Below are 26,052 nucleotides of genomic sequence, written 5' to 3' on the forward strand. Positions count from 1 at the left end.
GTGTGTGGTGTGTTGTGTGTGTGTGTGCGTGGGGTGGCGTGTGTGTGTGTGTGTGTGCGTGTGTGTGCGTGTTGGTGTGTGTGTGTGTGTGTGTGTGTGTGTGTGTATGTGTGTGTATCTGATATGTGTGTGTGTGATGTACGGTTGTAAAGAAGAGGGTTGAGCTGTGAATCTTGCTCAGGTTTATTCTCTCTCACAGATGTGAAATGACACATCATGTTTCATTACAGCTGCGTCTCTGTGCTCATATATCACACTAACATTGACTCTCTCATGACCTCACATTGATTTAACAAACTATATTAGTTTACATGTTTACTACTTCATTAAATATCACCTCATTCTGCAGTGTAACTGTTTGAGATCACCTCATGCAAGCGCTGTGTTAAAGAGTGTGTGTGTGAGTGTGTGTGTGTGTGTGTGTGTGTGTGTGTGTGTTTGGTGCAATTGTGCTGAGAGTTGGCCAAGGGCAGTGATGGGTGACACAGCGCTCAGAGAGAGAGAGAGAGATGCCTGCGGGTTAACAAGACTGACCTGCTCTCGTGAGACAACAATGAGACTCATAAATCATTTAGTGCATCTTTCCTTTCTCTTGCCCCCCCCCCACACACACACACGTTACAACTCCTGGGATGTACATACACACATGTGCACACACATAACAGTTCCTTAGACACAAACACATTGTAAGCATGTGTGTGTTTGTAAATAAGAGTGAGTTTCACACTGAAACAAACAGAAGATTGTGCGTGTGAGCGGGAGTGTGTGTACGAGTGTGTGTGTCAGAAAGTTAAAGAGAGAAAAAGAAAAGCGATTCAGGGGTAAGTTGTGTAATTCTTGACATTCAGAGGAGGACATTTGCCAGCGGCTGCATCACATGACACACGGCCACAGGTCCATTTCTAGTGTATTCAGGTTATTGTCACATCACATTACATTCAGTTCCCTCATGAAACCATCAGAAAATCCTCCAAACTTCAACCAGTTCCAATCACAAACCACATGAAGACATCAGATCACAGCAATCACCACGTGTGCCATCCGGGAGTGTGTGTGAGGTTTTGGGGTGTGGCTGCACAAGTCTATTATTTTAACTGGCCACTGGGTGTGTGACAGGTGCACACACACACACGCACAGCCCTGAGGTCAGAGGTTCAGTAACAGCGAGTGTGATCTGAGGTCAAATGTGTGTTCACTGTGATGTGTAAAAGCTTCATGTTGTCATCTGTGTGACGCCTGTGCAAATGTTCAGTTTTGTAAAGTTTTGTAAAGTTTCAATTAGTGGAAAGAAGTTTCAGTGTTCTGAAAAAAAAGCAGGGAGTAACTTTTTTAATTTTAATACATCCTTGACCCCATTTCAGATGTGGTGTGTGTGTGTGTGTGTGTGTGTGTGCGTGCGTGTGTGTGTGTGTGTTGGTCACTGACAGCCCGTCTGAAGTGTCCCTGCTCTTTTGTGAAGTCATTGGCTGTGTCTGAAATAGCCCCCTATACCCTAATATAGTGCACTATTTGAGGGGACATCCATTTTTAGTGGTGTCCGAATTCATAGTGGACATTACTGAGTGCACTCATTCAATCCCCACAATGCATCGTAATAACGACTGTACAACCGATGTACACTCACAGCAGTGGCGGAGCTAGAGTTTAATATATGGGGTGGCCAGGGGGTGGCCAAGGCTACTTCAGGGGGTCCACAGACCATGACAGAAAATGTGTGTTTAACTCTGACCTGGCATCAAATTGTAAAAAAATAAATCCTAGGATTGCTGATAAGAGGTACAAGTGATAATTTACTTCTAAATGTATGTAGATGAAATAAACAATAAAATATAAATAATGAAAATGTTGAAAACATAGCTTAATCCTGATAACTTGATAAATCCTGATAAGAAACAAAGCAGCACCAGAGGTGTCTTTAAACTGATGTGGATCAGAGCAGCATATATCTGATAAAACAAACTCAATCCATAGGACTGCAAGATTAAAACAAATCATTGATGTTGATTATTGCCCTTGATGTTGTCATCTTGATTACTACTTTCAGATATTAGGATACATGAACACTTGTCACATGCATTACACGCTACAAAACAAGCCGAGAAGCGTTTATGAATTATTGTAATGCTGTTTTATTGCTTTTTTGATTCTCTAAGGAACATAAAAAGCAGTTATTCAAACAGGAAATATGTAGAAAACGAACAAAGAACATCCAACATCACTAAAACACTCAATGGCTTCAGGTAATACAGTAAAGAGTCTGACTAATGAATCTCTTTCTTACATCGTATCCGTACGTGGTTAATGATAAACCTTTTGAGCGTGACGTGCTTCAGCACAGCTCTTCTTCACCGGTGAATCATTTAAACGCCTCTGATTGGTCAGAATATTCATACCCTGAACTTGATTGGCTGTAATGCTCAAAGCTGTAGCAGAGCAAAGAAGCTGTCATCCACATTCGTTCATTTTCACCTAAATCTTATTTAGACTGCGACTGTCATAGCTAGTTTTTTATTATGCATGGACTATTTTTCCTCTTTTGTCTTGAACTTGGAGCGCAGATTTGTTCACCTTGTTGTCATTTTTTCCAAAGCCTCTGTTAATTTCTGACCCTGATGTAAACAATGTATGTTATGTTGGGAACCGATTTACTATCTGTTAATGGAGCCTAACATAAACTTACACAATGAAAAGTTGTTTAGGAATCCTAAAGCCAAGGCTAAAGAGGGAAACATATTCCTTCCTTCTAAAGTTTATATGAAGTACACCTGCTTAGAATGTTGAAAGAAACAGAGGATCTCTCCCAACACTGTTTATATTTATCTAAGCTTACAAAACGCTGGGAAAACTTTACATTTACGCAACATTTAAAAGTGTAACGTTAGAAAGTAGGTAGATAACATTATAATGGTATGGTTCAGCAAAAAACCGTACCTGGCTGGGTCGGACTTGAAATGGCTAGCAAGCAAGCGGGTACTTTTGAATATTCCATTTGTTTAGTAAATTGCAGCGGCCCATTTGCTTCTTTTCTCTCTTTCGTCAGTCTTTAAAAATAAATCTCAGATTTCGCGCTGTACGATCCATCGCATAACTTTTTTCCATTCTCATTCTCAACTAGACTCGCTTGAATTGCATGTGCGGTGACGTCACGTGCAAGCATGGGCCCCGAAAGTCAAAATAAAAGCGTTGTTCAACGAAAGGTGAAATCAGATGTCAATCAACATAAGTAGCGAATCAAATTTTGGGGTGGCACCCAGGGTGGCCAATTGGATGTCAGGGGTGTTCAGTGCCACCTTGGACCCCCTCTGACTCCGCCACTGTCTCACAGCTAGCTGCTAGCCATCTATCGTGATGCTCGCACTAAATGATTTCCCGCCTCTCGGCAGAAGATGGCACCCGCAGCGTTTCCAGTGCATCGAGTGTCCGAATTTATTCACTCGTTTTCACTCGCTCCTTAAAGTGGACTATATTAGTGAACTAATGTAGGGAATAGTGAATGAGGGTATAGTGGGCGATTTCGGACACAGCCATTGTGTTGGGCCCTATCGTACACCCGGCGCAAGGTGCGGCGCAAGTGTTTTTGCTAGTTTCAGCCTTTGCTAGTTTCAGCCTTTGCTAGTTTCAGCCAGTTCTCATTTTCCCGGCCTGCACCGCTTTGTTTAAATAGCAAATTCATTGCGCTCATTTGTGCGCCCATGGGTGTGCTGGTCTTAAAAAGAGGTGTGTTCAGGCGCATTATTGGTGTGTTGCTATTTTGAGGAAGTGAATATAGACTGCGCCGTAGACCAACTCAAACCTGCTCTAAAGCCTAAAGTTAATTGCGCAATATTTTTTGGGTTATTTAAAGAGCGCGTTAGTAGAAAATGCACCTCTGGTCGAGTCCACAATGAGCTTTCACTTTGTTTATTACACACAGAGGGGTGCACAGCAGCACACAAACATGCCAAAATGTAAAACTTAATCGATTACAATGTAAAAGATTATTATTGTGTAGCCTACAAAAAGATAAAAATCTGGCTTGTCCTGTTTGGTCTGCTCGCGCGCTTTATCCTCACGCAGGAGCTGATGCGTTTCCTCTCTGGAGAAATGTCCAGTCTTTGCTCTTGCAAACTCCACCGTGTAAATAGCGAATCCGCCATGGCACGAGCGCAACTGGCTCTTAAAGGGAATGAGCGATGACACTCTGATTGGTTTACTGCACGTTACGCCAAAAAAACACCCATGACTCATTAAGAGAATCGGGACAAGCCGTTTAGACCATGCGCCTGTGCGCGCCGAGCGTTTCCCTGTTGTTAAACTAGCAAAAGTAGATTGGGAAACGCCATGAGTGCACCTGTGCCGTGCGCTTTAGACCATGCGCTTAGATCATTAAAATAGAGCCTGTTGTGTTGTGTGTCTGCTGGAGTGAAATGAAGATGTTAGACCTCAGGGAGCGTGTGCGGTGTGTAAAAGAGCAGGCGGGAGTTCTTTAACTTGTCAGATATGATATTTTAGAGCGGAGAAAGAGACCAGAATGAGCAATAGTGAGACTGATCAGAATTGAATCTGCTGTTTAAAACACCACAAGCTGATTTTTATGACATTTGCAACAGTATCATTTTAACCTCATGACTCAAGAGACTGTGAGAAGAGAGAGAGAGGTGTTGTTGTTGTTGGCATGGGTGTAGTGGCGCGTGTGTTTGGTCACACCTGCACAGAGCTGTCAGGATGATGGATGCTTCATTACCACAGCTGTAATTGGCATTCTCCACACTTCAAATCAATACACTGTTGTGTGCCTCCTGTACACCACAAACCTGCTCCTTCAGTTCAGCTCTCAATCCATCCTCACAACACACATCATATTCACACACACCGCCGTCCTGAAACTCTCACATCCAGCTTGTATCATGTCATCCCAATTGAACTATTAAAGTTTTTTCGTCCTCATGTCAAACCTGTACGAGTTTCTTTCTTTTACAAAACACAAAAGAAGATATTTTGAAGAATGTTGATCATCAAACAAGACTGAACTCTATTGAATGAACACAAAACCACTGAGACATTTCTCAAAATATCTTCTGTTGCGTTCCACTGAAGTTTACAAACACATGAGAATGAATAATATTTTCGGGAGATAAGTGTTTTGAACTAAACCCACCAGCAGTAAGACGAATCACAATAATAAAATATTCATGTTGATTATAAGTTCCAATATGAAATATTAGAGATAAATATATAAATATGTCGAGTAAGTAGTTTGACTGTGTTGAAACACTGACACTGTCACGGTTTATGTTTTGGGGATTGATGCACTTCCTGTTTCCATAGTAACAACATCTTCTCTAAGTGATTTTAGAATTGTAGGAGATGTTTTTGTATTTTATGGCAGTTGAATTATCTCTGTGTTTTTAGAAGTATGTCAGTACCTGTGTGCTCAGAATCTGTCCTGAAAGAATGTAAACTTTCTCTTTTAAATCAGTTTGCTTGGAAAAAAATGAAGATGAGAGATTTGACAGACCATTTTTAGACAGAGAAAACTCTGAAAACACACGTTTGAGATTGAAGTCATTATGGGACGAGATGTAAAACATTAAAACCCAATCTCTGTAATGAAGAAACATCATTCACAGACTCCAGATGAGCTCAATAAACCGACTTCTACCGCTTAATAGATTTTCATGCACTGATGAGTGTTTCTTACACGTGTGTGTGTGTGTGTGTGTGTGTGTGTGTGTGTGTGTGTGTGGTGTGCGCGTGTGTGCGTGTGTGCGTGTGTGTGTGTGTGTGTGTGTGTGTGTGTGTGTGTGTGTGTGTGTGTGTGTGTGTGCGTGCGTGCGTGTGGTTCCGGTTGGCTGTGAAATGGGTCACGGGTGAAATGGAGCAGGGCCGTGGGGGTGGTCTGTAATGAAATTGGGCTCAAATGTAAAACAGAGAATGTCAGGAAATTAATTGGTTGAAGTCATTAACCCTCATCAGTAGATTTCACTCACTTTGGGTGTTTTCTAACACACAGTCGCTCACATTGTGGCCACATAAGACTCAATCGAACTGTAATGATGTACAGTACAGTGAGTGTGATACTGTAGGTCAGGGATCATCAACTAGCGGACTCTGTGAGATGCTCTCACAGAGATGATCTGTCCGGACCTCAAAGCCTTTTGACGTAATAAATAAATGAACGCCTAACGTTATTTTGTAATGCAATCAAATTTATGCCAGGCACATCAAGGTCCGCTCAGTAGCAGTTTGGGTCCTACGGCACCACGGACAGTTAATCGATGAGTGAAGAGAGCCGATACAGACTCTTTTTTTTTTATTCATCAATAGGGTAAATTACAATATATAATAGTATAAAATTGCACAATGCAAATAACCAAAAAAAAACAAAAAAACATCAGTTATACATCTAAAACATTACGATTTTTTCCAGTAGCAGAGATGTCTTCGTAATAATTGTAGCAAAGCTCAATAAAACGGGAAGGAAGGAGGCGGGAACCGGCGAACATTTAAACATTTTAATCCAAAATGAATAAACAATAAATAGCAGTAAAAACAGGCCGGCAGCCCCTCACGGACGACTGCCGGCCACACGAACATAAACAAAACTTAACACTTCCGGGCCCGGTCCTCTCTCGTCGGCAGTCCCGTCGCTCGTCCTCTTATGCTCCCTAGCTCCCCGTGAGGCACGCGGGACCGGTGCGCGTACAGCTGACACTCATTATCACTCACGCCACCGGCCCCGCCTTCCTGCCCCACGGCTCTCGTCCCACCTTCCTCGCTACATACCCCCATCGCCCCTCACAGGCCGGGGGGTACCACCGCGCCTGTGCTTACTCCCCCCCGGGGGGGCCCCCTTGAGAGCCCCAGCGCCTGGAGGTACGCACCGACGAGATGAGAGAACGGAGCCGGGAGCACCCCGAGCGACAGGGACGAGAGAGGGGAGAGAGGAAAAAAAAAGTCTGGTTCCCCGACACGCTGTCGTTCGGTCCTCAGCCAGCCGAGAGGCTCTTCCTCGCGGTGCTATGCGGTGGTGCTGGACATCGGGGGGACGGCCCGCCCCTCCTCCACTTCCTGGCGGTTGGCGGTGGCTTCTTTGGCTGAGGGTAGTCGTCGCTCGTCCTCTTATGCTCCCGAGCTCCCCCGTGAGGCATGCGAGACCGGTGCGCGTACAGCGGATACTCATTATCACTCACGCCACTGGCCCCACCTTCCTGCCCCACGGCTCTTGTCCTGCCTTCCTCGCTACAATAATATTAAAGAATCATAAAGCCGAGACAGACTCGCTGCACAGCGCACAGACAGATGTAACTCTCAGTGACTGAAAAATAGTGTCCTTTTCAAAAGTTAGAAAAGTTGACGCTGAAAACCATGTTTTCCAAGATGAATGGGTCGTGCATCGACATGCATGAGGCCGGTTTGTCTCATTTGCTCGGAGTCTGTTGCGGTTGTCAAAAGTGGAAACGGCATTATGAAATTAGACAGAGACACTTTGAAGAAACTTACCCGCAGCAGTCCGAGGTAAGGACACGGAAATAGATGAGCTCAAAGCCCAGTAGTAGCGATCTACACGGGTCCTTCCTCACTCACTTACCGCCCAACAACGAGCATATGAATGTTCACTAAGAATACAGTGGATCTTAGGAAACATACCAAGCCCTTTACTGATGGTGAAATAGTAAAAGAGTGCATGAAGGCTGCGTGTGAAACACGTTTAGAAGGAAAATAAAGACATGAACTATAAGAAACTATTAAACAAACCCCCCTTTCAGCTGCACCAGCCACCAGAAGAGCTGAAATGTTATCAGAGGATGATCAGTCACAACTTGATGCTGCTATTTGTTCATCTCAGCTCAGCACAAAACAACACTTTAGTTTTCTTTTAAAGTTGTTCATGTTGAAATGAATGTATGTTCAGTGCAGGTTTAGAGATTAGGGCATTTTGCACATTTTCCATCATTATATTGTTGTCAGACATTGTAATGCCGTCGTATAGATATGAAAAGACATGATGGTTTTTGGCAGACCAAAGAAATAAACAATTCATGTTTTTAGGTAGTTAATTGTCCGGACCTTTGCTGGTAAGGAGGGATCGTTTACTGGACCTCAAGCAATTTTAGTTGAAGACTCCTGCTGTAGACAAAAGAACAAACACATGATATATACTGTAGGACCTACTATAGGACGTAAATCAATCCTTCTTTATTCACTCAGAGCCTCCAGTGCCCATCGCTCCTCCTCAGTTGACCGCTGTGGGCGCCACCTATCTGTGGATTCAGCTCAACGCCAACTCCATCAACGGTGACGGTCCCATCATAGAGAAAGAGGTGGAGTATCGCACGCTGTCGGGCAGTCTGATCGACAATCAGCCCGTAGACAAACCCAACCATAAGATCGGTCACCTGGACCCCGACACAGAGTATGAGATCAGTGTCCTGCTCACTCGACCCAATGAGGGCGGAACCGGAGCACCTGGACCACCGCTCAGAGCCAGAACTAAATGTGCAGGTGAGCAGCTCTTCTGTCATATACTGCTGCTGGAATATTATGGGCTGGTGTGCTGTAACCGGATGAGCACCGTGTGTGTGTCTGGTTGTGTGTTGATGCTAAATCTAAATTCATTGCAATAAATAAACACTTGCATGTGTTGTTGTTTACACGATGTGTCTTCGGGCGCAGCACGAGACTCACTGACACGCCGATGTCTCACACCTGGAGGGGTGGCGGTGTTTCCCCTCTAATGGTAGAGAGACACATTAGGGTTATTAAAGGTTTGTCAAAGCAGCGGGCACATTAGCATCATGGTGCCGGACCCCCGGGCCACGAGCAAAGCACACGCAATTATCTCAGTAATTAAACAGGTGCAATGACTCTTATTTTCAATGACTGTTGTGATTAGAGCACACGCAGGGGCGCCCACGCCAGGCTAATCGCTTTTCCATTAGCCTGTGCTCTAACCGCCCATTAGCCCATCACATGATTCATCAACCAATCGGCTGAGAGACCCTCAAAGCGACGATGAGAGGAACGACAAATACATTTACATATATTAGCATTTTATTAAAGTCATCCGTTCGGTCATTAGCATATACTCTTTTGCTCTGCCTCACGGTATCTAACAGAATCATACAGAATGATATTTGATCTAGTGATTATTGATAAATGGTATTGATGAGTGGGTGTTTGGGCATGTGTCAATTTGTCATGTTCATGTGTAGACGGCAGATAATTGGCCGCAACGTTGTGGTAATTCAGCACAGGGAGACAGTTGATCATCTGTGGTGTAGACAGATGTCAGCAGGTGTCTGAAGGGTGTGTGTGTGAGATGGGGGGGGGGGCTCTGGGGTGGGGTGTTCACACATCTGTTGAACCCAAGACCTCTCGTGTGACCTCACAATATCAGACATACCTGCAGTGATCTGTGTTGACCTCTGATCACAGAACATCACAGCGGATGAATTTAACACACACACACACACATTTGTCCGATTTCTCAGGAGAAATATCTGAGACACACATGAGACGTTTCGTTTGCTCTCCTTTGGATGTCATTGATGTCAAGGAGAAATAACTGAGATATTAAAAAGATCTCATCAGTGATCTCTCTGTCTTATTGGTTTCTGCAAGAATCACTTCATCATTTTTACTACAGACTGTGTTTTGAAGGATTTTGTATAATAAGACAGAAGTGATAAAGGCCAGATCAAACGTCCCTCAGTCACATATGACAGTTTTTCAATATTTTCTAAATGTCTTTTGTTTATTTAACACGTTGAATTATTTATTGTGTGTCTGCATTGATCTCTGTCACATATATGACATGAATTATAGACATGTGAAACACCATATATACACATATGTTCTGTAAATCTATATTCTGAATGTATCATCTGAACATTTATAGAGTTTATGGCTCACATTTTTTGAGTTCTTAAATTACATTGAAAAATTGAAAAACTTCACCCAAAAATGAAAATTCTGTCATCATTTCCTGACCTTCGAGTTGTTCCAAATCGGTATAAATTTTGTTCTGTTGAACACAAAAGAAGATACTTTGAAGAATGTAGGACAGCAAACAGTTCTGTGGCACATCTGACTACCATTGTCATTATTCCTACTATGGGAGTCAATGGGGTCCAAGAACTGTTTGGTTATGAGCATTCTTCCAAATATCTTTCTCTGTGCTCTTCAGAACAAAGACTTTTATACAGATTTGGAACAACTCAAAGATGAGTAAAGGATGACAGAAGTTTTTGGGAGAACTATCCCTTCAAGACGTCTCCGTAAACGCTCTTCACTTGTGAAATGAGAACAGATCTGCAGGTTTGTTCATGATGTTCAGTTCAGTATTTATCAGTCCGTCCTGTAAAGATCAAATAGAACAATCAGATCTGACTCACATGAGAGGATGATCAAGTAAATACATTAGAGTATATTTTATAATGTGATCATGGAATATTAGTGATATGAGTGACTGATAAAGATATGTTTTAGGGCACATACTCAAGCAGATTCTGGTCTCTCCTGCAGACGTCCAGCTGTGTTTCTCTTCTCTTTACACGTCTGATTTTCACGCTCGGTTCTCCTGCATCCAGCCCTGAGAGCAGCTCTCAGAAAACCTTTCACATGATTTCTGCTTAATCAAATAACACAAATGTCTCTTATCCAGTCCATCCATCTCATGAACGTCATATTTCACACCAGAAAAGACAGTTATTGAAGAAAATAGATGTTTTATTAGTGCTTTTTTATTCTCAGTTATGATATTCATTAGAATGTTAGTGAAGAATTAAGCAAATGAATTATTAATTGTTCTTTAATTTTGTTGTGAAATATGGTCCTGACATCCTTGACATGTTCTTGAAACTTTCATTTATTTTCACTCTCTGTGCTTTATTCACAAGCTTTGGAAAGTGTGCAGATTTCAGTCGTTTTTTAGTCGTAATAGAGGTAACGTTACAGTGATGGTGTTTTGATGGAAGAGCTGTTTCTCTCTCTCTCTCTCTCTCTCTCTCTCTCCTCAGCATTTCTCCCAACAGGAAAATTAAAGGCGTTGATCCCGCTGGAAATGAAAAAGTAAATCTCTCCCCGAGGTGAAAACCCGAGTCAAAGTCACCTTTAGAACAACAGCTCTTTCATGAGAAAATGATTCTGGTTTTCTGCAGCTGCCGCAGCTTTTATCAGCAGCGACTTCAGCATCTGCAGAGCCTGCGCACATCTCACAAACATCCACCTGACACCCTGTAAAGTGTTGTGAAGAAGGGTGCAGCGTGTTTTGGCTGTAAATGTACACGGGCCGCTATGGAAGGTCATTAGATGAGTTTGGAGACTGTCAGTCGCTTTGACAAGATGATACCGATCAGCTCACGCCCGGTGTCACAGGAGCTTATCACTCTGTGGTGTCCTCTGTGTGTCACTCCTCTGTGTGTCACTCCTCTGTGTGTCACTCCTCTGTGGTGTCACTCCTCTGTGGTGTCACTCCTCTGTGTGTCACTCCTCTGTGGTGTCACTCCTCTGTGTGTCACTCCTCTGTGTGTCACTCCTCTGTGTGTCACTCCTCTGTGTGTCACTCCTCTGTGTGTCACTCCTCTGTGGTGTCACTCCTCTGTGTGTCACTCCTCTGTGTGTCACTCCTCTGTGTGTCACTCCTCTGTGTTTCACTCCTCTGTGTGTCACTCCTCTGTGGTGTCATTCCTCTGTGTTTCACTCCTCTGTGGTGTCACTCCTCTGTGTGTCACTCCTCTGTGGTGTCATTCCTCTGTCTTTCACTCCTCTGTGTGTCACTCCTCTGTGGTGTCACTCCTCTGTGGTGTCACTGCTCTGCTCATCTGTCCAATTGTAGCATTGCGTTCACTTGTGATGAGAGCCGTGACACACAGAACATACAGAACTCATGTTGTATTTGAGTTAGCAGACCTTGGAAAATAAAGATTTCCCATCACAGCTGCTCACAGTGTGATGTGATATCTGTCATGTGTTCAGATGTTGAGGATGAGGATGGATGATTGTGTGCTGCCATTTGGTCCGTTCATGAACTTTGTGAGGTGTGTTTGCTGATGTTGCAGTGAAGAGTGAGTTTTTCTGCTACATAAGCTCAATCCAAACAGTTTGCTGTTCTTCTATTATTGGATTATAAAGCAATGTGACATGTCCATTCCTGTATCAACAATGGCTCATGTCGCTGTAAATGGTGCGGCAGATAACTTTGGCAAGACTGTTAATATATTGTTATTCATGCGTGGAGACTTTACATTCAGCTCGCTTACAATGAAGTGTTGTCTTATCTAACCTGCACCTGAGAGAGATGAAAAAACACATACACTGCAAACTCACACTCAATAACTCTTTTATTAATAGTGCACATTATTATTCTTGTTTAATTGTAATGCAGTGCAGTAAAATACTAGAAGCTATCTATATATTCTGTGTTACATTTTTTTTTCTTTGCATATTTTCCTGTACTAAAATATTTTTATATAGCAGATTTGCAAGAATCAACAATCTACAAAGTGCTCCGCGGGGGGATTTTACACGACTATGGAGCAAAATATTAATCATCATAGTAAACATATTTTGTCCGTTTTGGGGGCCTGATAAGATGAAAAATGATTTGGAAAACATTTATACAAAAACACCTTTGTAGTTTGTCCTAGTGTGCATAATATAACATTTTAGTTTCTTTTTTGAAGCATGTAAAGGAAGAACAAACTTTGTTATTTTAGTATATCGTTGTTGTGTAAAGATGTAAGATGAAGTCATCTGAATATTGAGCGTTGCATTAGTGTTCATCTGTCTCTGAATCTTGATGTTTCACTGAAAAACAGATGATGATAAATTCACACATGTTAATCATCATAATTCTCTGTAGGGCGAGAGATCTGTGTGAGCAAACAAAGCTGTGATTATAAATGTCATGAATGCTGTAAAAGAAATGAATTCACTTTTCTTTTTCTGTTTCATTCTGAGCTAGTGAAGTAAAACGGCAGCCGCAGAGTTTTGGGCTTGAAACATCATTTCTATGGTAATTCTCTCTCGCTCTGTGTGTCTAATCTCATTGGTCTATTGAACAGGCGATGTAATTTCCTGTTGCTTGTGCTCTGGTGTGTCTCGTGTGGGCTGCTGTGCATATGTTAGACAATAGCTGTTACCCGCTGCCAAATGAAGGCTGACAAACTCATCTTCTCCACTTGCCAGTTGAGTGTTATGCCATTATTTATCCTGACAAAAACCTCCAGATATGGACGAGTAAAAGGAGAGTGAAAGGAAGAAAAAACTGAAAGCCATTGTTTGTGGTATCTGACAGTCGGCACCCAAAGGACCCGAGCGATCGCTCCTCACCGCTGCTTTACAATCTGAATAATTATGTTCAGCTTTATCAGCGTCTACAAAATGATCAAGTTTATTCAGATCCTTCTGTTTGTGTTTTAACACTAAATCAAACCCTAACCAGTTAACCAGTGCACCTCAACCTGTCAATCCCACATTAACCAACATAAAACAGATGAAACCATATAGCATCACTTGTAATGGCAAGTTTGGTCTCTGATCCTTAAAGAGTCAAATGTGACTTTATGAATCATAGTTTTGATTCTTTTTTGTTTCTTTGCTGTGGTCGGTCACAAAATGCTTCATTGATTTGTACCAGAGTTATTATAGTTTTGTTTACTTGTTTATTATATTTTAGTTTTATTAATATTTAAAATGAGCTTTTATTATTAGATTTTTCGTTTTTATGTTTAAGTTTTAGCAATTTATGTATATGCTTTTATCATTTTATAATTTATCTGTTTATTTTTTATGTTGCTATATAATATTCTTTTAGTTTTTTTACTTTTTGTTTATTATTATAATATAGTTTATTTTTGAGGCAACATTTCGATTTTCCCTTTGGTGAAGTCATTTTTAGGTCAATCTTTTTTATTTCAATGAACAGAAACCTTTACAAAGTTTTAATTTTAGTAAACTAAAACTAACCTTGATTTGTACATTAAATATGAACTTCTGAGTAACTGTTTGTTCTTGGACTAGCGAGTTTTTCTCTTCTGAGATGAGTCCAGATCTTCAGGTTTACTCACAGATGATGTGATGGAGATGTCATTTGTCTTTGTATCTTGCAGCAGCATTATTTGAGAGATTGAGTTCAGATCCTCAGGGTTTGGCTTTTGTGTTAAACTGGTTTGTCTTCAGTTCGTGAGATGTGATACTGCTGGTTATTGTTCAGTAAAGCTTGAGGTTATAAACCAACACTTTCATCATGACACTTATTATAATGCTGACATGTTTTAGTCACAGTGTTTTAAACAAAGAAATCTGCCACATTCATGATGGGATCGTTCTGTTTATGTCCACGTGAGCACTAACGCTCTCAAACATGATCAGCATCTATATTCAATCTGTTTGACCCAACCCTGCTTTAATGCGTCTCTATAATGCATTTTACATAGCAGCAGGGTAAACCGAGTAAACCTGCCTTTTCTCCCTGAAGTAGGCCATTACTCTTGAGTCTTCTCCTCCCGACGGAAACCAGCAACGCCCCGAGCAGCCCACCTCCCCCCCACCCCAGTGAACACAGTACACTTCCCAGTGTGCTCTTGTGATTCTCATATACGAGACGTCTTTAAAAGCGGACGCCATTGGTTCATGTGTGTATCACAAACTGAACGTCAGGTTTCTAGAGACTGAAGCGTCATTGTTTGCGTGTTAAATCGCAAGCGGGTGATTTTTTTAAGTATTACTGGTAACACTTTACAATAAGCTTGTGTTTATTAACACGAGTGAAATGCATAACGTGAACACTTCTTCTGCAGCATTTAGTCATCTCAGCTCATGTTCATTTCAACATTTACTCAAATATTTCAAACCAAAAGTTGTAACTGTTAACATTAAGATGCACAGTGAACTAACAGAAAGAATCGCGCTGACATGAACTAACATTAACAAAGAGGAATAAATGCGGTTAAAACTATACTGTTCATTCTTACTTCATCTGAACCGTATTTACGTATTTAGAAGTGTATGACTCATGGCAGATAAGTGTGTGTGTGTGATATAAAGATGTTGTGTACCTGTACGTGTGTTGTATCGTGTGTAACTTGATAAGTGTGTGTGTGTGTGTGATATAAAGATGTTGTGTACCTGTACGTGTGTTGTATCGTGTGTAACTTGATATGTGTGTGTGTGTGTGATATAAAGATGTTGTGTACCTGTACGTGTGTTGTATCGTGTGTAACTTGATATGTGTGTGTGTGTGTGATATAAAGATGTTGTGTACCTGTACGTGTGTTGTATCGTGTGTAACTTGATATGTGTGTGTGTGTGTGATATAAAGATGTTGTGTACCTGTACGTGTGTTGTATCGTGTGTAACTTGATATGTGTGTGTGTGTGTGATATAAAGATGTTGTGTACCTGTACGTGTGTTGTATCGTGTGTAACTTGATATGTGTGTGTGTGTGTGATATAAAGATGTTGTGTACCTGTACGTGTGTTGTATCGTGTGTAACTTGATATGTGTGTGTGTGTGTGATATAAAGATGTTGTGTACCTGTACGTGTGTTGTATCGTGTGTAACTTGATATGTGTGTGTGTGTGTGATATAAAGATGTTGTGTACCTGTACGTGTGTTGTATCGTGTGTAACTTGATATGTGTGTGTGTGTGTGATATAAAGATGTTGTGTACCTGTACGTGTGTTGTATCGTGTGTAACTTGATATGTGTGTGTGTGTGTGATATAAAGATGTTGTGTACCTGTACGTGTGTTGTATCGTGTGTAACTTGATATGTGTGTGTGTGTGTGATATAAAGATGTTGTGTACCTGTACGTGTGTTGTATCGTGTGTAACTTGATATGTGTGTGTGTGTGTGATATAAAGATGTTGTGTACCTGTACGTGTGTTGTATCGTGTGTAACTTGATATGTGTGTGTGTGTGTGATATAAAGATGTTGTGTACCTGTACGTGTGTTGTATCGTGTGTAACTTGATATGTGTGTGTGTGTGTGATATAAAGATGTTGTGTACCTGTACGTGTGTTGTATCGTGTGTAACTTGATAAGTGTGTGTGTGTGTGATATAAAGATGTTGTGTACCTGTACGTGTGTTGTATCGTGTGTAACTTGATATGTGTGTGTGTGTGTGTGATATAAAGATGTTGTGTACCTGTACGTGTGTTGTATCGTGTGTAACTTGATATGTGTGTGTGTGTGTGATATAAAGATGTTGTGTACCTGTACGTGTGTTGTATCGTGTGTAACTTGATGTGTGTGTGTGTGTGTGATATAAAGATGTTGTGTACCTGTACGTGTGTTGTATCGTGTGTAACTTGATATGTGTGTGTGTGTGTGATATAAAGATGTTGTGTACCTGTACGTGTGTTGTATCGTGTGTAACTTGATGTGTGTGTGTGTGTGTGATATAAAGATGTTGTGTACCTGTACGTGTGTTGTATCGTGTGTAACTTGATATGTGTGTGTGTGTGTGATATAAAGATGTTGTGTACCTGTACGTGTGTTGTATCGTGTGTAACTTGATAAGTGTGTGTGTGTGTGTGATATAAAGATGTTGTGTACCTGTACGTGTGTTGTATCGTGTGTAACTTGATAAGTGTGTGTGTGTGTGTGATATAAAGATGTTGTGTTCCTGTACGTGTGTTGTATCGTGTGTAACTTGATAAGTGTGTGTGTGTGATATGTAGAATGTTACACTTCAAACTTCAGTCATGTGACACACGCTGCCCTACTTACACAAATCACTGTTTTACTGACTGCCAGAAATGTTATAGTCACCATGGGTGAGCTGTGTGTGTGTGTGTGCGTGTGTGTGTGTGTGTGCGTGTGTGTGTGTTGTATAGTTTTAGACTGCAGTGTGTTTAGCATGCAACACAAAGAAGAAAGTGTTTTGGGCGTTTCTTCCGGGACCATTTTCATATCTGTCGTCAAGGTCTTTGAGGACTTCTCTTGCCTCAGGTCCACAGAAGATAAGAAGCATCCCTCAGGGCTAAAACTCATTTACCCACAATCCCCTGTGCCGCCTTGACTGTCTGACTTAATCATTGTGTCCAAACTATCGCAATAGCTCCGTTTATACATTTCATGAAGAAAGTCTTAGTGGTGTTTGTGTGCACAAAAGTTTCTGCAGGGATATCAGGAAGTGGTTGCTAGGTTATTTCAGGTGGTTGCTAGGCTGTTCTGGGACAGTAACAGTGATGCTCGTTCTGCTGAACACATGTGAGCTGTAGAAATGTGTGAGAGCAGCAGAAGCCGAAGTGTTTGTCATGTGTGTGTGTGCTGAAGTGAAACCGCATCAGGGTGAAGTTTCATCTTGTCTCACATGAGCGCTCACAGGTCATTCACTGATGACGGGTAGAACAGGACACCTGATCTGATCACATTCCTTCATCACCATCTGCGTTGAGAAATATCCATTTCAATGTGTCATTTCAGTCTTTTTGTGTTCAAATCCAGAAAAGAATCGTAAAAATAGTGTAGTGTACAGTATAGATTTACTATGGTAAGCTGTAGTAAAACTCATAGGCCCGGTTTCGCAGACAAGGCTTAGCTTAAGCCAGGACTAGGCCTTAGAAAAGTAGGATATTAAAGTCGCTTTTTAGAAAATAACATTACTGGTGTGCATCTTGAGACTAAACAATGGCACGGACATATCTTAAGATATTTGAAGTTTTTTCATTTAAGACAGCTCAAACTCAAAAACCAAAAAATGTATTAAATATGAAACTATATTCACTATACCACAGAAGACTATAGTATACATTAACAAAGTGTACTAATGACTATAACAAACTACAGAATTCTACAATTTACCGTCGTTTACTATAGTAAAAACTCACGTTAAAGGTTACTATAGTATTTTCTTAAGTGGGATTTCTGTGTTTTTGAAAGCAGACGGGAGTTAGTGTCAGGTACGTGCCAACCCAGTCAAGCACTTTGAGCATTTCAAATCATAAATCTGAACCTTTATGTTGGGATGTGATCGTCCTCTAACGTTGAGTGTTTGTGGATCTGTGCATATATTGTTTCAGGTTTATTAGGATGACAAGCATTCATTTGACACAGATAAGGGCGTGTGAATAGTATGAAAACCAATGTGTTCTGGTGTGACATCGTGCCCTGTACAGTGTTCTGGAGCGGATGTTTAGTCAAGATTTTCAATGTTTTAAAATGTGTCGAGCAGCAATTTCTGAACATGAAACCGGATCCTAAAATCAATCCGACAAATGCAGAAGGCAGATGTGATTGATGCCGGCGGTGTTTTAGGAGCGGATCTTCCTCTGCCAAGCCACACGTCAGCCAGCTCCAGAAGAGCGCCATCTTTTGTCCTGAAGAGCTCTCTACGGCGAGTCATTGAGTTCTGATTGTTGCTTTTGAAAAGCCGTCATTATTGCTTCACTTCCAGCAGATAGAAAAGAGCTTTGATAAGGATGAAAGCAGCTCCATTACCCAGATGGCTTTGTTGATATTGCAGAAATCCGCCTGTGCGTCTCGCCCGGGGATTTTTCAGAAACAATAAAGGAGTGCCGAGTGAGTTTTTTCCAGATGTGTTCTGTGAAACACATGAATGATGTAGCGCGGACACTCGAGGTTTATATACAGACGTGAGACGCTCTCCAGCCGAGTCTTGTGCTTTTGTGTTCTTTTAATATATTTGATTCAGTTTTTGATTTGCATGAAAGTGTTGCAGACTCCCTCACCGGACACACGGCTCTCTACACACATGACCGAGTTCAATATCATGCTTTTCATGTGCCATCTGAACACTCACGTCTGTCCTTCACTACAGCGCATAAAGAGGTCAGAGGTCACGAGAAACACACACACACACACAGTTGACATCACAGTAATGATCTTCCCCTCCCCTACTTCCTGTTTCAAAAGGAAATACATCAACACACACACACACAAAGGATATTTTGTGTAGTAAAATATGTACATTTTAAACTATGGGTTTGTCCATATTAGAGTCAAGCGTTGGGTTAAAACAGCATTTTATAAAGTGAAGAAAAACTGTGCTTGTCAAATCATTCCATGTAAAGGGTCTTAAAAATGATATCACAAAACAAAACAAAAACATGATCATCCATAACTAGCTTCTTTTTATTATTGTCAAATGTCATTACTTCTTGAGTTTTTTCTCTTTGATTCTGGGGCGGACATGTTCTTGTGAGATTTACCATAAATCAAGAATTAATTTGAGTTGAGTGACCTGAATCTGAGCGAAGACAATAAAGGCATGATGTGTGTCTCTCTCACTTCCAGGAGATCAAATTGTTTCGCTTCGGTCGTGGCCGGTTTCATCTCACTCATGCGAGACTAATGCTTTTATTCTCTTTCCTCAGGAGCGGACACTCGCTCGCAGATATGCATCTGCATGTACTGTATGCCCTTATTTAACTACAACACATGACAACCATAGTTACACCAGTGGATCTACAAATGAACCAGAGTTTGGCTGTAGTGACAGCACGGTGTTTAGAGCAAACCTGATTACACAAGCAGTGTTGATCATGATATTCTGTGGTCATTGACACGTAATGAGACGTGTGTGTTCATCATCAGCACACACACACACACACACACACACACACACACACACACACACACACAGGTGAGAGTTTCTATCAGCAGGCTTCTGAAGGGGATTTGACCACACGTCTGCTTTTTTATGAGTATCTGCTCACATCCATCTTGAGTTGAAGTTTAGAGGCCGTTATTTTTCAGCACACATAAGCGAGGTGTTCCTGATGAAAGTGTCCAGTTCTCCTGCCATCTATCTGAGAGTTTATGGACGATATCAGACTCTCATCCAGGGATTTACACTCCAATGAAATTCATCCATCTTCACTTCAGTGTCGCCCTTGACCCCTCACCCTCCATTACTGAGACGGAGATGTGTCAAACTCTTTAAGATGGGTTTCTGTGGAGGCTTTTGATTGGTCTGAAGTTGTTTTCAGTGCAGATATACGGCCGTTTTTACTCTGTTCAGCTGTTTGAGAAGAGAAGCATAGTCAGGAAAAAAGAAGAGTTTCATTCCGTTTGCAGACATTTTTCACTGTTGGAAAGAATGAAACAGCTTTACAGAGTTCAGGGTTTCATCTCAGAGAACTTTGACTTTTGTTACATTAATTGTGTGTGTGTGTGTGTGTGTGTGTGCGTGTAATGTCTTATCTGTCTTACTGCAGTGTGCTTGGGGTTATTTTGTTTATAGTTGTGAGTGTAACACAACGACTCTCTGCTGTTGTCGCTTTATCAGCACATAAACACACAGAGAGAGAGAGAGAGATAATGTGTGTAAATAAAAGAGTGATGTGTCCAGAGCAGTGTTTTCTGGGGTTAATCGATAGATTGTTAATAGTATTTTCAGAGAATGTCAGCAGATAATCAATGAGTTAAAACAGAGAAAGTGTTTGAAGGGCAGAGAAACACACACACACACACACACACACACCTCCTCTCGCTTACATTTATACTCTACAAATCTGCTTTCTTACATTGTGAATGGCAGATTTCTGACATGTAAAGTGAAGAGTGTGTTTGATGCAGTAACTGATGAGCATGTGTTTAGCAGCAGATCTAGAAGCCTACAATAGTTTACTGAGAGTATACTTCAAAGTGCACTTTCATCAACTAAAATATTGTTTTAAATATTGAAGTCAACTGTTAGTATACCTGTAAGTTCACTTGTAGTAGACTTGCAGTACAAACAAAAAACAAAGTTGTTAACTTAAAAGTACACTTTTATAAACCAAAAAATGGGCCTGTTTAAAATTTAAAGTACACTTACAAATATACTAGTACATTGTATTTTACTGCTACATTCATAAAGTATCTGTAAGGGATAATCCACAGCTAGCCGTGAAGGGTTTTAATGCACGACGTGGAGGCTGAGAACCACCCGACGCGAAGCGTTAAACCCTTTAACGCACGGCTAGCTGTGGATTATCCCGCGTATACCATGGTCATTTGCCAAGTTAAATCTGTTATTGATGTTTACAGTGACATTTTAGGTCAAACAGGTGAAAATGACAGTGATTTTGTCAGTTAAATTTCAAATGTAATCAAACTGACTGGAGCTACCCGTGCGTTAAAGGGTTTTAATGCACACCTTCCAGCCAATCAGAATCCAGTATTCAAACGGAGCATGGTATATTTTAAAGTATAGTTTTTTGTAAGGGGCGTTATTTACAGTGTTGATTCAATCTCATTATTCTCCATCTGAATCAGCAGGGTTTTTCTTCTTCTGCCGGTAACACAGCACTTCTCTCTCCACCAGCGTCTCGCTCTCATTTCATCTCATCCACTTCACAATGACCTCCGGCTCGCCGAGCCGAGCGCGTGTGCTTTTAACAAAACCTGGAATGGAAGTGAAAGGGAAAATCACCGGGTTTCATTTTTTAAAGGACGTCAAGCTCTCATTTGCTGAGGGTTTTGCATTTCTTTCCGTGCAGGTTATTTTTCAGTAAGGCTTTGCTGAAATGTTGGGATTGTTCTGATAAAAGACTTTCATCCACAGGAGGCGTCTCTTTCATTATGTGCTGCCTGTAGCGCCGGGTTCCAATAATGATGCTGAAGAATCTGAAACGTGTAATAGGGTAATGTCATCTAAAGCTAATCTTAATAATCATACCTATAGTGGAGTGTTCAGTGGAAGTGCTGTTCCCTTTCTGTCGGTCTCTCGACGTGGTGTCGAGCCGACAGATGGGGTTCGCTCTTGAGAACCTATCGCTTCCGACTATTTTAGAAAAGGCCAAAGAAATTGGCGAATGAAATTTGCACGTGCTGCATTCATTCACCTTTTGTTCTTTGGAGCCTTCACACTGATCGACTTCGATACTTCAAACTCTACGCCGAATTACTGCTGGAATCTTACGACGTGGTGCAGCGGACGGTCCCTTCCTGCAGCGACTTCCCCTGGGCACTGCGGGTGGTTGACGATTCAGACGTTGCGTCACGGGTGGCTGTGTTCCCACGGGACTCAGCCACCACCTCGTCTGCTTCCCGTTCCGTGACGGCATGACTACGGCCCTGCCGCCCACTACGGCAAGCAGCGAGGGTGATATGAGGATTACTGTGAGCGTTAATCCGCCAGCCACTGGCTCATGGACCGTTCACACCTCGTCTCGCTCGTCTGACCGTTCCCCAGGAGACAGTCCCACTGTCTTCAACCACGTATTCGGACACGATGCGTGATGATGAGATGTCTCTTGCAGCATCGGGGGGTGACGTACTGCCATCCGACTCCGACGATTCCTCGGGCTCCCTCCCTCGGGGGGTCAAGCCCAGGAAGAAGCAGACGTCAAAATGTCATCCATGCTTTCCCGGGCCACCGTGAGCGTTGGGTTGCAGTGCCCGCACTGCCTCTCCCGGCGCTCTGCCTCTCCCCTGCCTCTCCCACTGGGGAGGAAGACCCAACCCCGTCCGTGTTGTGTCCAGTACGCAAACTGTGCCTCTACTTGGACCGCACGCAGAGCTTCAGAAGCTCTGAGCAGCTCTTTGTCTGTTTTGGAGGTCAGCAGAAGGAGAGGGCTGTCTCCAAACAGAGACTGACGCACTAGATTGTGGATGCCTTCGCTACGGCATACCGATCTCAAGATCGCCCCTGCCCGTTAGGAGGGAGTGCATACTCTACTCGGGGTGTAGCCTCCTCATGGGCACTGGCTCAGGGCGCCTCTCTGGCAGACATCTGCAGAGCTGCGGGTTGGGCTACGCCCAACACCTTCGCGAGGTTCTCCAACCTCCGCGTGGAACCGGTGGCAGCCCGCGTCCTGCAGGGCAACATGTAGGACCGGCAGCCAGTAAGGCGTACGCCTGCGAAAGCCCTTCCCCCTTCCTTAGGTGGGTCAGCGGCTATTTCCGCCTCCCTTCTTTCCCCACTGGGTAGCGGTCGAGGGATGCACTCAGGCTCCTCAGACCAAAGGTGAATGAATGCATCACGCCGTCTCCCTTTTATACCCGGATATCTGGGGGCGGAGTCCGGCATGCAAATTTCATTTGCCACTTTCATTGGCCTTTTCTAAAATAGTCAGAAGCTGATAGGTTCTCAAGAGCGAACCCCATCTGTCAGCTCGACACAACGTCTCATTCCCTCCATCAGGGAACTGAGGTTACATCCATACCAAGACGTTTGTTTGATACAATACAAGAACAGAACAGGAGAGAGCTGACTGTATTAAAAAACATTTTGGTTTCACTTTATTTTACAGTGCCCGTGTTACAGTGTAATTATACATTTATGTACTGAGTAATAAAAATCAACTACATGTACTATAGGGTTAGGGTTTGGTGCAGGGTTAGTTACATGTATTTATGCATCATTTATGGTAAACACTATAGTAAATACATGTAACGTGTGACAAAGGCACCGTAAAATAAAGTGTTACCAACATTTTTTATACACATCATCATATATGTTGGTTTTTGAATTAAAGTTCATGTACACTACGCAATACAGAGAAAACTAGAAAATAGTTATACAATTTAAAGTGATAGTTCACCCAAAACTGAAAATTCTGTCATCATTTACTCACCCTCGTGTCATTCCAAACCTTTATGACTTTCTATCTTACGCAAAACACAAAAGCAGATACTTTGAGTCGGTAACCGAACAGCACTGGCCTCCATGCATTCACTTCTATTGTATGGACACAAAACCAATGCAAGTGATTGGTGCCAGTTAACAACGTTCTTTAAAATATCTTCTTTTGTGTTCTGCAGAAGAAAGAAAGTCATACAGGTTTGAAATGACAAGAGGGTGAGTAAATGATGACAGGATTTTCATTTTCGGGTATATTGATTGATATACAGTATATGAAGAGTTTGGTTCCAAAATGAGATAACTCCGTTTTAAAGTAACATTGTTATATGTTTAAATGTTTTTACTGTGTTTTATTGTGTTAGTTAGCTGTATTTGTTGAGTTATTATGGCTTAAATAAAAAAAACTGCAGTTTGATTGATATTAATTGGAATGCACAATAAAAAAAACATGATTTTTGAAAAATTCTCATTTTGGAACCAAACTCTTCAAATTTAGTCTTAAAATCATCTTACTATAACGTAATAAGAAGTGCATGGAATTGGGATTTGCGTTTTAATCTGTCTGGTGTTTGAATGGTCCCATAATGCACTGGGGTTTTGTTGATGTCCTGCAGATGTGGTGATGAGAACAGACAGGTATTGTTTCTTCAGTCTCTCTGATGCTCTTGAATGAAAGACATCTATTGTTTATAGAAGAAAAAATAACCTGCCTTTAGAAGAACAAAATGAACATTTTCTTCAGTTGGTTGTGTACAGAATTTAGGTGTTTTTTTTGGTAACACTTTATAATAACGTCCAGTTGTAAGTGATGTATAAGTGATTAGTTAATGATGAACAAATAATTTACAAAACATTCATAAAGGATTAATAAGTACTATGCTAGCAATTTATGCATGTTTTGTTAATTCAGTTAAAAGTAATTTACAGGTGATTAGTTAATCATTTACAAAACCTGACTGTGCATTCATAAATGATTAGTAAGTGACATGTTAATGTTTTTGTGTTTTGCGAATTCGGTTATAAATGATTTACAAGTAATTACATAATGATGAACTAATCAATTACAAAACATGACTTTGCGCTCACAAATGATTACTAAGTGATATGCTAATCATTAACAAATCTGACGTTAGTTGTCTTAAAAATAGCATATCGGTTAATAAGTTACTAGCTAATACATTATTAATCACTTTTAAATCATTAAAAGATCTACTATTATCTCAAGAAACAATTGTTAACAAATGATAATTGAACCATTTGAAAACGATCAGTATGTACTTTGGTTTATTAAAAAGCACATGCAACTATGCTTTGAATTGTCACATTTGTACATTCGTTACAGCAATTAGGGGATGCAGAAAGTGTTGTAATTGTCTTGTATGCACATACAGATAATTTGTAACAGGTAAGAAAGAACTATGAATGATGAGTAACACATTTACAAGTGATGGGTAGTTTATACTTTAGATTAGGGGATGCAGAAAGTGTTGTAAGTGTCTTGTATACACATACAGATCATTTGTAACAGGTAAGAAAGAACTATGAATGATGAGTAACACATTTACAAGTGATGGGTAGTTTACACTGTGCTGACTAGCATGGGAATAGATAGATGTCTTCTCTGACACATTTGGAGTATTTTAATGCTGTGCACCTGATGTGTTCTTCAAGTGGAAATTTCAAAACACCACACACTGGAATCCACTGACTGTCAGTCATTTACACAAATGTATTCACTTGCCCAAAAGCAATTTATTATTCTTTAAAAAATAGTTTTAGCATAGTTGCATGTGCTTTTTAATAAACCAAAGTACATACTGATCGTTTTCAAATGGTTCAATTATCATTTGTTAACAATTGTTTCTTGAGATAATAGTAGATATTTTAATGATTTAAAAGTGATTAATAATGTATTAGCTAGTAACTTATTAACCATTTACTAAGGATCTGTTTGATCATTTCACGATATGCTATTTTTAAGACAACTAACGTCAGATTTGTTAATCATTAGCATATCGCTTAGTAATCATTTGTGAGCACAAAGTCATGTTTTGTAATTGATTAGTTCATCATTATCTAATTACTTGTAAATCATTTATAACCGAATTCGCAAAACACAAAAACATTAACATGTCACTTACTAATCATTTATGAATGCACAGTCAGGTTTTGTAAATGATTAACTAATCACCTGTAAATTACTTTTAACTGAATTAACAAAACATGCATAAATTGCTAGCATAGTACTTATTAATCTTTTATGAATGTTTTGTAAATTATTTGTTCATCATTAACTAATCACTTATACATCACTTACAACTGGACGTTATTATAAAGTTCAGTACAGCCGGATTTTATTTAGACTTTAACAAGACTTTTCCAGCATTGAAAGGTTAATACTGTATACATGTGACTTGAGTGTAATGGACACGTGCAGGTATGTCTACTGTGCTGTCTGTGTCTTGTTAAGATGGATGTGGTGTCAGAACATGAAGCTGAATATCAGTGGAGCCGTGGGTCTCTTTTACAC

The 26,052-nt window shown here is 41.0% G+C and overlaps 2 protein-coding genes across 3 annotated transcripts in view; both read left to right on the plus strand.

The window, feature by feature from the left end:
* Positions 1-21,556, plus strand: part of ptprma (protein tyrosine phosphatase receptor type Ma) — a 104,925-nt gene extending 83,369 nt beyond the window's left edge. Inside the window, exons 7-8 of one of the 2 annotated variants that reach the window (XM_057323341.1) lie at positions 8,191-8,484; positions 11,001-11,081. In XM_057323341.1, the coding sequence (XP_057179324.1) occupies positions 8,191-8,484; positions 11,001-11,056 (350 nt within the window). In that variant the 3' untranslated portion in view covers positions 11,057-11,081. Of the gene's footprint in view, positions 1-8,190; positions 8,485-11,000; positions 11,082-21,500 lie in introns of those variants that run through there. The other variant, XM_057323342.1, reaches the window with a different exon arrangement.
* A 4,455-nt stretch (positions 21,557-26,011) lies between these two features.
* crygn2 (crystallin, gamma N2) overlaps positions 26,012-26,052 on the plus strand; it is a 2,910-nt gene continuing 2,869 nt past the window's right edge. The window contains exon 1 of the mRNA XM_057323398.1: positions 26,012-26,035. Within this exon, the coding sequence (XP_057179381.1) occupies positions 26,012-26,035 (24 nt within the window). The remainder of the gene's footprint in view (positions 26,036-26,052) is intronic.

Source organism: Triplophysa rosa, linkage group LG23 (genome assembly GCF_024868665.1).
Source record: "Triplophysa rosa linkage group LG23, Trosa_1v2, whole genome shotgun sequence".
NCBI classification, from domain to species: domain Eukaryota; kingdom Metazoa; phylum Chordata; class Actinopteri; order Cypriniformes; family Nemacheilidae; genus Triplophysa; species Triplophysa rosa.